The 13,053-nt window shown below is 49.0% G+C and overlaps 1 protein-coding gene across 1 annotated transcript; it reads left to right on the forward strand.

Moving 5' to 3' along the window:
* Window positions 1-7,293: 7,293 nt before the first annotated feature.
* Window positions 7,294-11,883, forward strand: SOD1 (superoxide dismutase 1). The gene is made up of 5 exons (XM_027449207.3): window positions 7,294-7,454; window positions 8,110-8,203; window positions 8,695-8,764; window positions 10,475-10,589; window positions 11,324-11,883. The coding sequence occupies exons 1-5, from the start codon at window positions 7,380-7,382 to the stop codon at window positions 11,432-11,434; spliced, it is 465 nt and encodes a 154-aa protein (XP_027305008.1). The 5' UTR covers window positions 7,294-7,379; the 3' UTR covers window positions 11,435-11,883.
* The last annotated feature ends 1,170 nt before the right edge of the window (window positions 11,884-13,053 follow it).

Genomic DNA, 13,053 nt, shown 5'->3' on the forward strand with positions numbered 1-13,053 from the left:
TAGTTTGCCAAAGGAAACCCGGCCCCATGATGCCATCCAGCGGCCAGCACACACCAGCACACACCTTCCATCTCAGCCCTGAACTCACAGGAGCAGACACAGTGCTCAGTTCCACCCCACACACACTATGCTACAATCATTCACGCTGTGTTTCCTCCTGTTGGTCCTACCAGAGCCCATGCTTACCCTGAAAAAGGAAAAGAAATGCTCTCAGGCACAAGTAGGATAAATCACCTGCAACCCCTGCACGCCTGCTGTGCTCACCAGCACTTTGTCACGATGCAGATCATGACAGACACCGATATGAAATGTCCGGGCGTTGTGCATGTAGCTGGTGCAGCTGGCACAACATGTGCACAAAATACCTCCACCTCGCCTTCCCACTGCGTGATGGAGCAGATCCAGCCGCGGAAAGCAGGACGAAGGCGAGCGTTGATGAAAGCAGGCAGCGGAGAGGTGGCTTTGGGCTCCTGGTGGCTGCTGGTGGCTTCGAGGCGCTTGCTGGCTCTGCTCAATGGGTGTCAGCCAGGCCCTGCCAGCAAGCAGGGCTGCCAGCGGGCAATCCCGGCCTCTCTCAGAGTATTTTGGGGTTGAGTGAAGTGGGCCGGGTGCCAGGGGCGGTGAGGAGGCTGAAATGGCCGCAGCTCTGGAAAGGGCTGCTGACAGGGCTGGACGTGGCTGGGTGCAGGCACGCGTTTCAGCGGGTGCTGCAGCCTGTTCCAGAACAGCTACAAAGCCTGGCCCCGGGACAGACACGTGGGCTGGCTTTTAAAAGCCTCTAGCAGCTTACGAGTGAACAGAAAGGGGAGTTTTTCTTCTGCCCACCAAAACCAACAGGCATAATGCCTCAGTCCCGGAGGGGAATTTGCGTATCTGCTCCGGGCACGCTTCATGAAGCGTTCTGGATCATGCCAACCCAAAGAGACGACGAGCCCCATGTGTGCACGCTGGGTGCAAAGTCTGCATGCTTTTTCCTGCGGTGTACTTTGTGCTTTTGGCAGGCTGAAGGTGTTTGCCGACCCGTGGAAAAAAATCCCTAATGGATGCAAAGGTGGTCACATACATATTAATTACGCAGCAGTGTGGCAATTGGATCGTAATACCTGGCTAATGCACGTTGTAGCTGTATCCCCACTTATTAGTTAGTTGTATTAAAATAGCACCCAGGAGCCTCATTTCCCTGACTGCTCTATGAACCCATGCTCCCCGAGTCCTGTTTCTTACCTGTGGAAGAGCTCAGTCACCCCCCGATCACCTCATGTCCTGGGACCATAAATCATGCTTTTAAAGATCCAAATCAAAGCACATCTTCGTTATTTTGGAGACCTGCCTACTAGATGAATTCAAATGCTTTTGGCAGGCTTGATTTCCTACTGCAGAAACATAATAGTTTATGCCACCGAAGCACTGAGGTAGTTTCTAATTGTATATTAATTAGCATTTTCACTGTGCTTTTGTACTGAATCAAATGATTGCATCTCCAGGATTATCCCACACAGCTGAGTTAAGCAAAAAAAAAAAAAAAAAAAAAAAAGGCAACGACAACAACAAAACCCACCTCATTCTTTGGTATCCTGACACCTGCTGTGTTACAGAAATGGAAATGTGGTAAATATTGAAGAGAAAGTGCAAACAGTTCGTGACAGGAAGAGCTGAAAAGTATATCCATGTGAAACTGCCTGGGAAGCTACTTTAGCGTGTGCTTATGTGGGTAGGAATCGAAAAGCAACTTGCAGACCAAGTGACATTAAAAATTTACTTACAACTACAAGGATTCACAGAGAAAATCCTAGCTAAAAATATAAAATTGGGATTTCGTTTTTCTATGATGTGATTAAAAACCTTGTTAGCTCATTTTTTATACTATATATATATATATAAAAGATATGAAAAGATACAGGCGTTCCCTGAACATTTCTGGCTGTTTGCCAGAAAGGGGGTGAAGGACTCACAGGACTTTGGTCTGCCCCACGCCGGCCATGCCAACGGCCCTTGGGAGCAGCACAGCAGCCCCTGTGGGCCTGATTCTAGCTGCGATGCCCTGGTGCTTGAATAGCACCAGGGACTGCAAGCCCCGTGCTGGGTACAAAGGTCTTTATCACACTTACACAACCTCTCCGCCGAGTCTCACCTTTCAGGGTTACTCTGCTCGTAAAGCAATGGAGAGTCAGGGAGTACAGCAGATCATCTCAGTTCAGCTGTTAAGAGTGAATGATATTTTTAATCTTGTTCATCGCATTTAAAGGCTTTCCAGGCTGGTGCTGCTTTAATTACATGGCTGCTCTAGTTATCAGCGCTACACTCGCTTAATTGTACGGCAGGCTTTTCACTAGGGAGCCACAATCACAAAGTTTGTAGTGAAATAGCATTTAATAATTTCCAGGGCACTTGTCAACTTCCAAATGCTCTACAAACATTAACCGAGTTAATTACCTCTCCCAACGTCCCTTTGAGGCAGGGAAGTGTCATTACCCACATGTAATCAAGTGGGAAGACATCAATGACACGCGGTGCTTTCCCCGGGACAATGCAAAGGCTCGGGGTCTGGCGTGGTTCCTCAGCAGAGGTGTCCGGCGCTCTGTGAGATGCAGGGGAGCACCTTAAGGGATGTGCAGGGGGCTGAGGTAGGGAGTAGCAGCACTCTCCTCACTCAGTAAGCCTGAACAAGCGTGTGTGTATTGTGTTCTGTGTGCATTAGGTGACTCACAAACGCTGCAAGTCCTCACTGGTGCCACCGCACAAGGCCACACCAACGTTGGAAATGCAGCTTCCATCTTTCCACAGAGAAGCTCTACATGAAAACACCATGCAGCCTGCCCATTACAGCACTGGGAAGCCAACGCTCAGCACTTTTGGGTGACAGGGGCTGCTCAGCTGCTGAGCTGGAAGCTTGAGTCAAGAATAGCCAAAGACCTCCACCAGGACCCACCCCATGGGGAATCTCCATCCTTAGAGACCGAGGTTGGAGATAAGAGACACTTGTCTGCTTTTCTTCACGCTGGGGTGAGCACATAATACTTAGCTCACCAGCAGTCTCCTCTTCAAAAACACACATTCAGAGATATAAAGGAATATTAATCAAAATTCAGGTTGTTTCTGTTTGCTTTTCTAATAAAAGAGAATAAACATAAAAACAGCATTAATGTAGATTCATGGTCAATGATCTTGAGGGGGGAGCACCTATGCACACAAGCTCAGGTGATCTGGGATGATATCAACCAATACAATATTAGTTTCATCCTGCATCTTCCCATAAGAGTCATCACAAGTAAAAATGTTATATATTTGCACAGGGCGTCAGGGTTATGGCTGCCATGGGAATCACAGCCCTCAAAATGTCTCTAATTTTTGAATCCATATAAAATCTAGACCTGGTTGCATGTTAATCTGCTGGAGGGGGCATTATGCTCAAGATGCGCCATATTTTTATAATACAGAAGAGTTTGGGATTTTTTGTTTCTACGCACATTTTGCTCAGAAGTTGATGAGCTTCTATGTAGATTAGACTTCTATTAACCTACATTACATGATAATTCATTTGTCCTTTAAACAAGCAAATTAGGAAATAACCAAGGCTCTCTTGAAACCTAGCTCTTCAGAGATACCTGTGTGTCTACCATTATGCAGTGCAAGCAAACCTTTTGATCCACACTAAAGAGTGCTTCACTCCCTTGTTAAAACAGCTGCATTTTGCAGGCAACTGCAGAACAGGGTGAATAGGCAAAGCCATGTGTCCGCCCAGCCCTAAGGCTGTCCCCCTGTATTTGTTTCACCCCCCTGGGCTCCAGGTCAGCCCCCTTTATCACCATTTTATCCATAAAGATGCAGCCAGGCCCAAAGTCTAGGCTTCTTCCAAGCAGAACAAGTTTATGGGACAAAAGGGGATGTCAAAAAAAGGTGGCAGAGTTGTAAAAGACAACATGCTGTTACTATGAAAGTTAGCAACCACACATTGCACTTCTTTTCTCTCTCCTTTGAGTCTGATTTTCCAAACACTAAAATAAGGAATTGCTACCAAACACCCTGTTTCCACTTCTTTCTGGTGGGTTTTTCACAAAACTGTTCCCTACTGGTGAGACTTCAGAAGGTAGATGAGTTAAAAGGAAGTGCATAGGAAAAAGCAAATCAAAAAACTTTCCCTAGCTTCTTGTATAAGACTCTTGTGAAACAACACACTTGTAAACTAATACTTTTGCATTGCTATTGTACTTGTGAAAGAAAAGAGGGACAGGAAACACTCCAAAGGGTGAGGCCACGAACTATATAAGATTACTGATCTCTTTCTCCAAGTGCCATAGAAACTTCTGTACATTAGTCCTTGAAATCTACCTCTCTCCTTTACCCTTCCACTGCTAATCTGTTCACTGTGCTGTCTCTTAGCACGTCATCTTTGTTGGCTGCTTTCTGTCTACTTAGGCAGCTTTTTCACAGGTAACCACCCATCATTGCTACCTAATGTGATCTGTGAAACAGCTTCTCAGAATTCCTTCACTTGACATGTTAAGAGGCCTGGCAACATCTGGTTCTTAGCCCTCTGTTTGCCCTACATTCACATGGAGGCATGAAAAAAGGGCAGATCTTGAAAATTTACCTCCAGGAAGGAAGGAAGAAACCTGGCTGATAAAAACAGGAGACTGGCCTAAAATTAAGAAAAAGTATTATGGCACAGTCCTCAAGATGTCCCTCTTTATGAAAGGACATTGACAAGAAAGATAGGGATCTAAGAAGCCAGAGATGACTACAAGTAGAATGAGTCACTACTATCCTTCCATGTTTACAAACCATTAAAAAATCAAATGAAGCTTGCCCTGCAGGCACTGGAATTTTTCCTTTTGATCTAGCCAGCGTTCAGGATGCTGCAGGTTGTGCCACGCACACAAATTTGTTTGCTCACCAGTGGTTTACAGAGCCTTGGCTCTCCAGGCGCATCAGAAACAAACTCCAGGGAGCTGAACTACTGCAATGCCAAGATGCCTCCCAGATAGGAAGCAGTCCAGGATTCTTTCCAGGATTAAACACATGCTCTTCTCTCAGTCAAAAACTCTCTGTGTTTCTTGTTTCCTCTGCCTTTTTTTTTTTCCTTCTTTTTTTTTCCAAGTGGAAATACACACCGTTCAAACAATAGTTAACATCAGGATTTCTTAAGCTTCTAGGACTCATGGCTAAGCCGAATGTGTGAAACAAACCTTGTACTTCTTTCCTGCCCATAGGGCATTCTCATCCAGGTGCCTTAAGACCACCTGGGCTCTAGGTCCTTTACCTCTCAGTCATGTACGCAGACTTCCTACAGTAAGAGGAACTTTAAAAACATGTTATGTTTCTGATTTAATGTCTCCATCAGCAACGCAGCAGGAAAACAAGCAACTGGGTTTGCCAAGGGAATTCATTAAATGCAATCTTTTATTCTTAAAACACTCAAACGGTTGCAGATCTCTGAACAAAAGTGCAAAGGTGCGTGCTCCTCAAGCCTGATGTTAACTTTCCCTTAGAGTCTAAGGTGCATCAGTATTGCATCTGCATGGCAAGGGCTTGGTAGCTGGGGGCTCCAAAAGGGCCACACCACTGGCCAGAGCTGAGCCCATCAACTCACTAATGCTGGTTGCACCTCTGCGAGAGCAGATTTAAGAAAGGGAAAAAGCTGCTGTGCAACAGCAGTGGGGAGAGAGTGGAGTGAGAAGCAGCCCTGTAGCCCGCAAGGTGAGTGCAGGAGGGCAGGAGGTGCTCCAGGCAGGCAGCAGCAGTTCCCCCGCGGCCTGTGGAGAAGCTCCTGGTGGAGCAGGCTGTCCCCCTGCAGCCCGTGGGTCCCACACGGAGCAGATCTCCACACTGCAGCCCCCCCATGGGTGGAGGAGCCCCCGCAGGAGCAGGGGTCTGGGGGGAGCTGCCACCCACCCGTGGGGGACCTGTGCTGGAGCAGTTTGCTCCTGGGGGATGGATGGATGGATGGACCCCATGCGACGGAGACGTGTAGGAGCAGTGTTTGAAGAACTGCTGCCTGTGGGCAGCCCCTGCAGGCTCTGGGAAGGATGGCATCCCTGGGAGGGACCCCAGGGGGAGCAGGGGCAGGGAGTGACTGAGAAGGGGTGGCAGAGACGAGGTGTTAGGGACTGACTGCAGCCCCCATTCCCTGTTCTCCGGTGCTACTCGAGGGGAGGAGGTGGAAGAGGGTGGATAGAGTGAAGGTGCTTTTGGTTTGCTTTTAGTTCTCACTCTTCAAGTCTGTTACCGGTAGGCAAAGAATTGTATTAATCTCCCTATACTGTTTTGGCTGTAACTGTAACTGGTGAGCAATCTCCCCATCCTTATCTCAGCCCAAGAGCCTTTTTTCATCATATTTTCTCTGCCTGCTGAGCTGTTTGTTGGCATTAAACCACCACACTCCTTTCTGGTGCCCAATGTGGGGCTTGAGGAGTTTGAGATAACCGGGAGAGGTAATGAGCAAAACATGGTCTGGACATTGCCAGAGTGTAATAACTGTGGAGAATTTATGAGATAATGTGGCGGAGGGACAAAGGGCAGGATGTTTGGAGGTTGTCTACCTTTGTCAGTGCTGTGCTGATATAATGGTGTGGGGAATTCTTTTTGTTGGTGTGAGTGAACTTCATGAAGATTCTGTGATGCATGTATATTTTAATGATATTTCTTAAATATGTTTAAAACGTATTTTGTCATCTCTCCCCAGCACTGATCCAAGGCTACACCAAGAGACTCCACCTGAAGCAGAGCTGTCTACTGGATACCTTGCCTGTTACTGTGAGTAGTCTACATGGAACGGCATCTCTATAAAAGCCTACAGCACACCAAGGGAAGCCAGCAGCTGAGCAGCACCAGCTTCAGATTATAATTTTGACAGTTTCTGTACGGGGAATAAAACATCTTTTGGACGGGATGGCTATTTCAAAATATAAAGCTACTCAGAGGAAACTTCAGGGCAGTATTCGTGCTTTAAACAATAGTTCATGATGTGATACAACTCAGGCTGCGGTAACATTGGAAGATAGCCTCTGGGGGCGAGGATATAGCTAAAAAATAAATAAAGCGCAGAGAGCCCCTCATGGAGGAACACCCCTGCCAGCCGCCCGCCCGAGGCGCCGCCATTACACAACGCCGCGCGGCTGGGGGCAGCTCGCCCGCCCATTGGCCCCCGGGCTGGCGCCGCCGATTGGCTCCCGCGCAACAACTCCCTCCCTCCGCTCCTTGATTGATCGGTCCTCGCCTTATGACTGCGCGAGGAGAGCGGAGGGCGCCCTCTGATTGGCCGCGGCGCCGGCGGGCCACTCTATATAAGGTGGGCGGGAGGGGCTGGGCTGTCAGTCTGCGCCCGGTCGCAGCGGGTACGGGGTGGGCAGCGCTGCTCTGTGCCCGCCGCCTGCAGGAAGATGGCGACGCTGAAGGCCGTGTGCGTGATGAAGGGGGACGGCCCCGTGGAGGGCGTCATCCACTTCCAGCAGCAGGTTGGGGTCGGGGTTGGGGCCGGCGGCGGGCGGGAGCGACCCTGCTGGGCGGCGGTGCTGAGTCACGGCGGGGGGCGGGCGGCCAGGCCCGGCCCTGCTCTGCCCTCCTCACCTCACGGCCGGGGGGGCGGTTTGGGGGTGTGTGGGGGTGTGACCGTTGTGACCGTTAGTGCACGAGGCGCTGACCCGCCGAGCAAGGTGAGGCTGCCTGCGGGAGGAGGAGCGGCACCGGGGTTGCTCGTGGCTGTGAACAGACCTGAGCAGCCTCAGAAATAATATGATAAATCTATTGCCTTCCTCTGCGGGGGTCTTTGGAAGCCGCCTGGACGTGGTAGTGAGCAGCCAGCAGTCAGTGGGTGGCCTTACTTGAGCAGGGGCTGGACCAGGTGACCTCCAGCAGTCCCTTCAACCTCAGCCCTTCTGGGGTTCCTCTTGCTTGAGGATAGCCACCCAGAACATTCTTACTAGCTAAATGCAGCATTTCACTGGGAACCTACCTTTGCTGGCATATGGGCTCAATTTAGCAAGGTAATTACTTGTGTTGGTAGCTGAACTTAGTGGAGTTTTTGCTGCTTTAGATTGTCTAGGAAGCCTCACCTGGCATGAGGCCCCTTGCTGTAGTTGTTTCAGCAGCTATAATCCCCTTCTCTTACAGGGTAACGGACCAGTAAAAGTTACTGGAAGAATCAGTGGCTTGTCTGATGGAGATCATGGCTTCCATGTCCACGAATTTGGGGACAACACAAATGGTAAGATATCTGTCCAGGCTTTTGAGGTACAGCTGTACTGTGCTCAGCTTTAAAGAGCTTCTTTTAGTGTTACACAACAACTAGTATTAAGTGTACTTAAACTTCATGACTGCAAGTCTGATTTAATAAATGGTGTTTCCTAAGGAATTGATTCTTAATAAATACCTCAAACATGTTGGGGCTAGTGTTCAAGATGTAGTATATTGAGCATTAACCTAAATGCTTTGACAACCTAGTATTAAGAAATCAGAGCACATTATCTGAGCCCAGAACACTGGAATGAATAATTGTAATTTAGTGGACTTGGAGTAACGTCTGACATTGTAATAGTTCCTTATATCCAAAGGATCAGTAGATCTGGCTGGAGAGTGGCAGTTTCATTAATGATCCTACTTCCTTGGGCTGTAGGAGTACTACCCTGGTATGCTGCATAAGCAGCAGATTTAAGCTGGTTATTGCAACAAGGCTACTTTGGCTGCCTTCTGTTTCAGGATGTACCAGTGCAGGTGCTCACTTCAATCCTGAAGGCAAGAAGCATGGTGGACCAAAGGATGCAGAGAGGTGAGTCTAAGGGGCCTGACCTCTTCCTGGGTAGCTGCTTGGTGCAGCAGCCATCTGAGTGTTGTGCTGGGGATCCAGGTTCATGAGTAATGCGAGGAAAGTACTAGGAGAAAGCTTGTACTTGCAGCAGGACTTCTGAGGTCAGTTAGCAATGTTTGGTAACTGTAGGGTGGTGTTTCAGAGACCTTAGCACCCAGAGCGTGTGAAATGCAGCCTCTGGTGCTTTGTTGGAGTTATTGTGGCCTGGGGGGGAAGAATTAAAAAGGGCCCTTGGTGAGTGTTCCTTAGGATATGAGTGAAAAGGGGAGGGGGTTCAGGATGTAGTCAGTGGTGCTCTGCTTCTGTTTTGGGGCTGGCTATTGACAATAGAGGCCCCAAACCGTCACTTGTTGAGCTGCACACAGGCTCCTGGTGTGCTATAGGGGGGTCATCAGTTCTGGACAGGTGCTGTGGCCAACCTGCAGCGTTGGTCAGGCTTTTAAGCGCCTGCACCCAGGTCTGTACGTGCAGCGTCTGATTGATCAATTCATAGTGGAGTGAGTGGTTCATGCAGGCTGGCTGCGAGCAGGGTGAAATGCTGTGCTTATGGGCTTCACAGGCAGGCGAATGCTCCAGTGCTAAAGGTCACAGCTGCACGAGCACTGTGGCTTCTGCTGGGCCTGCTTTGTGAGACCCTGCTTTTAGTGTAACTGCTGGCAGGGGAATTCTCTGTGAAGGTAAAAGAACTAGGTCATGGCTCTGTCAGTCTGCAGCTGGGGCAGGTGGTAGTAAAATTTCCTGAAAGCTTAAATCAAACAAATTCCTAAAGGGAAAGCTGCCCTTGTCCTCGTTTTATAGGGCTGTGTTAAACACATGGAGTTTGCACCCTGCTCTCCAAGAAGCTGGCAGTCAGCACGTGGCTGAGCTGGTCACCCTGTGCACAGAGAGTTTTGGAGGCTCTGCATCCATAGCGCCTTGCAGAACACCAGCTTCAAGTGAATGCTTTATTTGGGGCGGATGTGCGGGGAACGAGACACCGGAATGACCAATAGGTCTCTGAGAACTGAGCTGGCTGAGGGTTCGTTTTTCAAGCAAGATGCAGTGAACCAGCTCTGATTGGAGCTGCGTAGGAGAGTGTAATGCTGTCTATGGGAAAGCAGCAGCCAAAGCTGAGTGTCTCAATCACTCCTAGTGCTGGTTCGAACTCAGCCAGCACTTAACGCATCCCCTTTGACCTAGTACTTGACAGGCTGCTTTTACTAATCCTATTTAAGCTTAAAGCCTGCGGCTGCTTGCAGAATAGCTGATTTGTGCTATACATTAAAAGTGAAGTATAGCAGCAGTGTTCTTACCCAGCCTTGTATGTGCAGGAAAGGTTTAGGGACTGAACTGAGAGCTCCCTCTGAGCAGACAGTCCCCTTCCATCAGCACGGAGGGGTTGGGAGCTGGAAAAGCTGTGTGTTACTGGGCAATAACAGCACTGCCCCTAGAGTGGGTCAGCCTGCTGGTTTCAGGTCCTCCCTAGGACTGAATTCTAGTTTCTTTTGAACTGAAAGAGTTAAGGTAGTGAAAGTAATCAAGGTTCACTGGTGGTAAATGGAAACGTGTGCTGTGCGAGATAAGGTGGTGGAGTCCCGGAGTGTAGGAACCCTGGGCATTGTACTGCCCAGGCCATCCGTTAGGGCTCTGGGTTTAACCAGGGTTTCCACGAGGTTCTCTGCCTTTGTGTAGGCACGTGGGCGACCTCGGCAACGTGACTGCTAAAGGAGGAGTAGCAGATGTGGAAATAGAAGATTCCGTCATCTCTCTGACTGGACCACACTGCATCATTGGGCGCACCATGGTGGTAAGTGTCCTGCTCCTAAAGAGCTCCAGGGCAGCACTGCCAGTGAGTGGAGACTTCGTGATGCTGGAGGCTGGTTCCTGGTGTGCTGTGTGACTTGTAGTGCAAAGCTTTTAATATGGGGAGTTCTCTAATACATTAAAAATATTTTATGTATTAGTATGAACACTTTGTCACCATGAGATTATCTTGAGGATATTCCTCTCCAAGTTTGCTTCTGGTTGTGTGTGATTAAAGCAAACTGAGCTGAGGAAGGAGCTGGCAATGAGGCCCAAATGCTGCCAGTGAAGGCCTGGCCGTGGACACTTCCCCTTATGCTGTGTGTGTCTCCTGCACTGAGCAGGCTCGGTCTGATGACGGAGCACAGGAGATGGGCGGTGTAACAGTGCTGGGCTCTGCGCCTTCACCGCAGCCTTGTGCTGCGAGGGTGAGCCTGGGCTGCAAGTCCAAGTGTGTCCCTGGATCAATAAATACTAACTTCCTGAATCCTGGGGTTTTGGTAGCTTCCAGTTCAAACAAACGCAGCTGAAGGTGATGAAGCGTTCTGGGCAAGTCTAGTCTTAAACTTTCAGCACGAGTACCAATTTGGCATCCAGTGTTACAAACAGGGTGGGTGCTGGCTGTTGTGTAATGCCCTGCTGGTAGCTGGCAGTACTGCTTGTCTCTGCTTGTGTGTGTAATGAAATGCCTTAAATCACGTTGCTGTGTAACTAACAGCATCTCCCATTCTCTTCCAGGTCCATGCAAAAAGCGACGACCTGGGCAAAGGGGGAGACAACGAGAGCACGCTAACTGGGAATGCCGGGCCTCGCCTGGCCTGTGGTGTCATCGGAATAGCCAAGTGCTGAGTGGTGTGCCTGAAGTGCTCGAGGTGACATTGAGAAATGGGCCGGTGTTCATCGTGGTCACCGTACTTGCTCTTCCTCGTTCAAGCAACAGATTTCAGTTAATCTCATTACTACTCTGCATTCTTGAGTATCAGTTAAACTGGTGAAGACTGACTTAATTTTGTAACATGTATATTGCAATTAAAGTGATGTTGATGGAAAAGCTCTGTAGTCTCCTGCTAAAGCACCTGCTGTAACCACTTTAAGAACAATCCTCACTACCTGGAGCAGCTCCTGCTGGGTGATGGGTGTTAGTGTCACATGCTGGGCACAAAGCTGCTAGTGCATGGTGGGGTTGGGGAGATGCGGAGCCTCGGGGGCTCTGCCAGGGCTACCCACCAAAGAGCAGTGGGCGCAGTTTGCTACGTTGTACATTTCAAAGTTGCATAATAAACTTGCTGGCAAATACACCTTGGTCTTGCAGTCTATTGAAAAAGCTACCAGCTGATTCCACAATGTGGAGGGAAGGCTTGGGCTTACTGACAGCAGCAGTTATTTGCGAGGCACCAACAGCATCCAGGAAACTGCTTTCAGGAAGCAACCCTGGAACCGCTGACCAGATCAACTGGGATGTGAGTAGCGAAGAAGCTGCATTCCTCTAGAAGTATTCCATGCCCTGTAGGAATAACCTGATACCCAGAGCCTATTGCATATGTGTTATGTACCCAACTTTGCAAATATCTGAAGTGCTGAAGGGGCTGTAAGCATCGAATGGTCCGACTCCAGCACACATCTCTGTCACTGTGTGGACCTCAGGGTGTGTGGGTTGGGGTGTTGGAGCAGAGGTGAAAGCCTCCCCTCAGTGAAAAAAGTCTGGCCATATAGAATAGATCCTAATAATGGAATAGGTCCTAATTGAAGAGCATACATGTAAGTCAGAAATCCTGTACTCAAATTCCTGAAGCTTTCCAGTGGTGCAATCACCATGTAGTAGTGCCAGCTTTCAGATTTCCTCATATGCACCTCAGACATGGATTGACAAGTCTTGTAACAGAAGGTTATTAGTTTTAATGAAGACTTGCATCAACATTCCTTTCACTCATACGCCAGTGAGATTTATGGAAGTAGCTGGTTGTACTTCTAGAGACACCCAAATCCCAATGTTAGCATGGTGCAGATGGAGTGGCTTTTTGTATAGCAACATGGTAAAAAAAAAGCACTTCAACCTCACATTTGTTACAGCTGGCAAACTGTGTGCAGCCCCTACCCACCTGCACCTCCTCCCGGGGGCTCCCCTGAAGCTGCAGCAGAGGGGAGGTGGTGAATGCAGCTTTCAGGCTGCTGCTTAAGCATCAGAGGGCCCAGAAGGCTTTGAGTGTGCACAGGTGCCGCCTCTTTGTGTCTGAGAAGCCCAGAGGAGGGCTGCGGGAGCGATACTGGGACTACCTATAAACACCCCTAACAGGCAGAGGCTCAGTGCTCAAGGTATTAATTGCCAGCACTGTAATGTTCTTACTGGTGGAAGGTGCTTACACTGAGCTGACTCATCCAAAAGCCAGATATCGGGCAGCTAATGCAGGAGTAGGATGTGATACACCGGTGATGCCTCCCAGCAGGTTCACCGTACAATTGCTGTTTCC

This window comes from Anas platyrhynchos, chromosome 1, assembly GCF_047663525.1.
Source record: "Anas platyrhynchos isolate ZD024472 breed Pekin duck chromosome 1, IASCAAS_PekinDuck_T2T, whole genome shotgun sequence".
Lineage (NCBI taxonomy): Eukaryota > Metazoa > Chordata > Aves > Anseriformes > Anatidae > Anas > Anas platyrhynchos.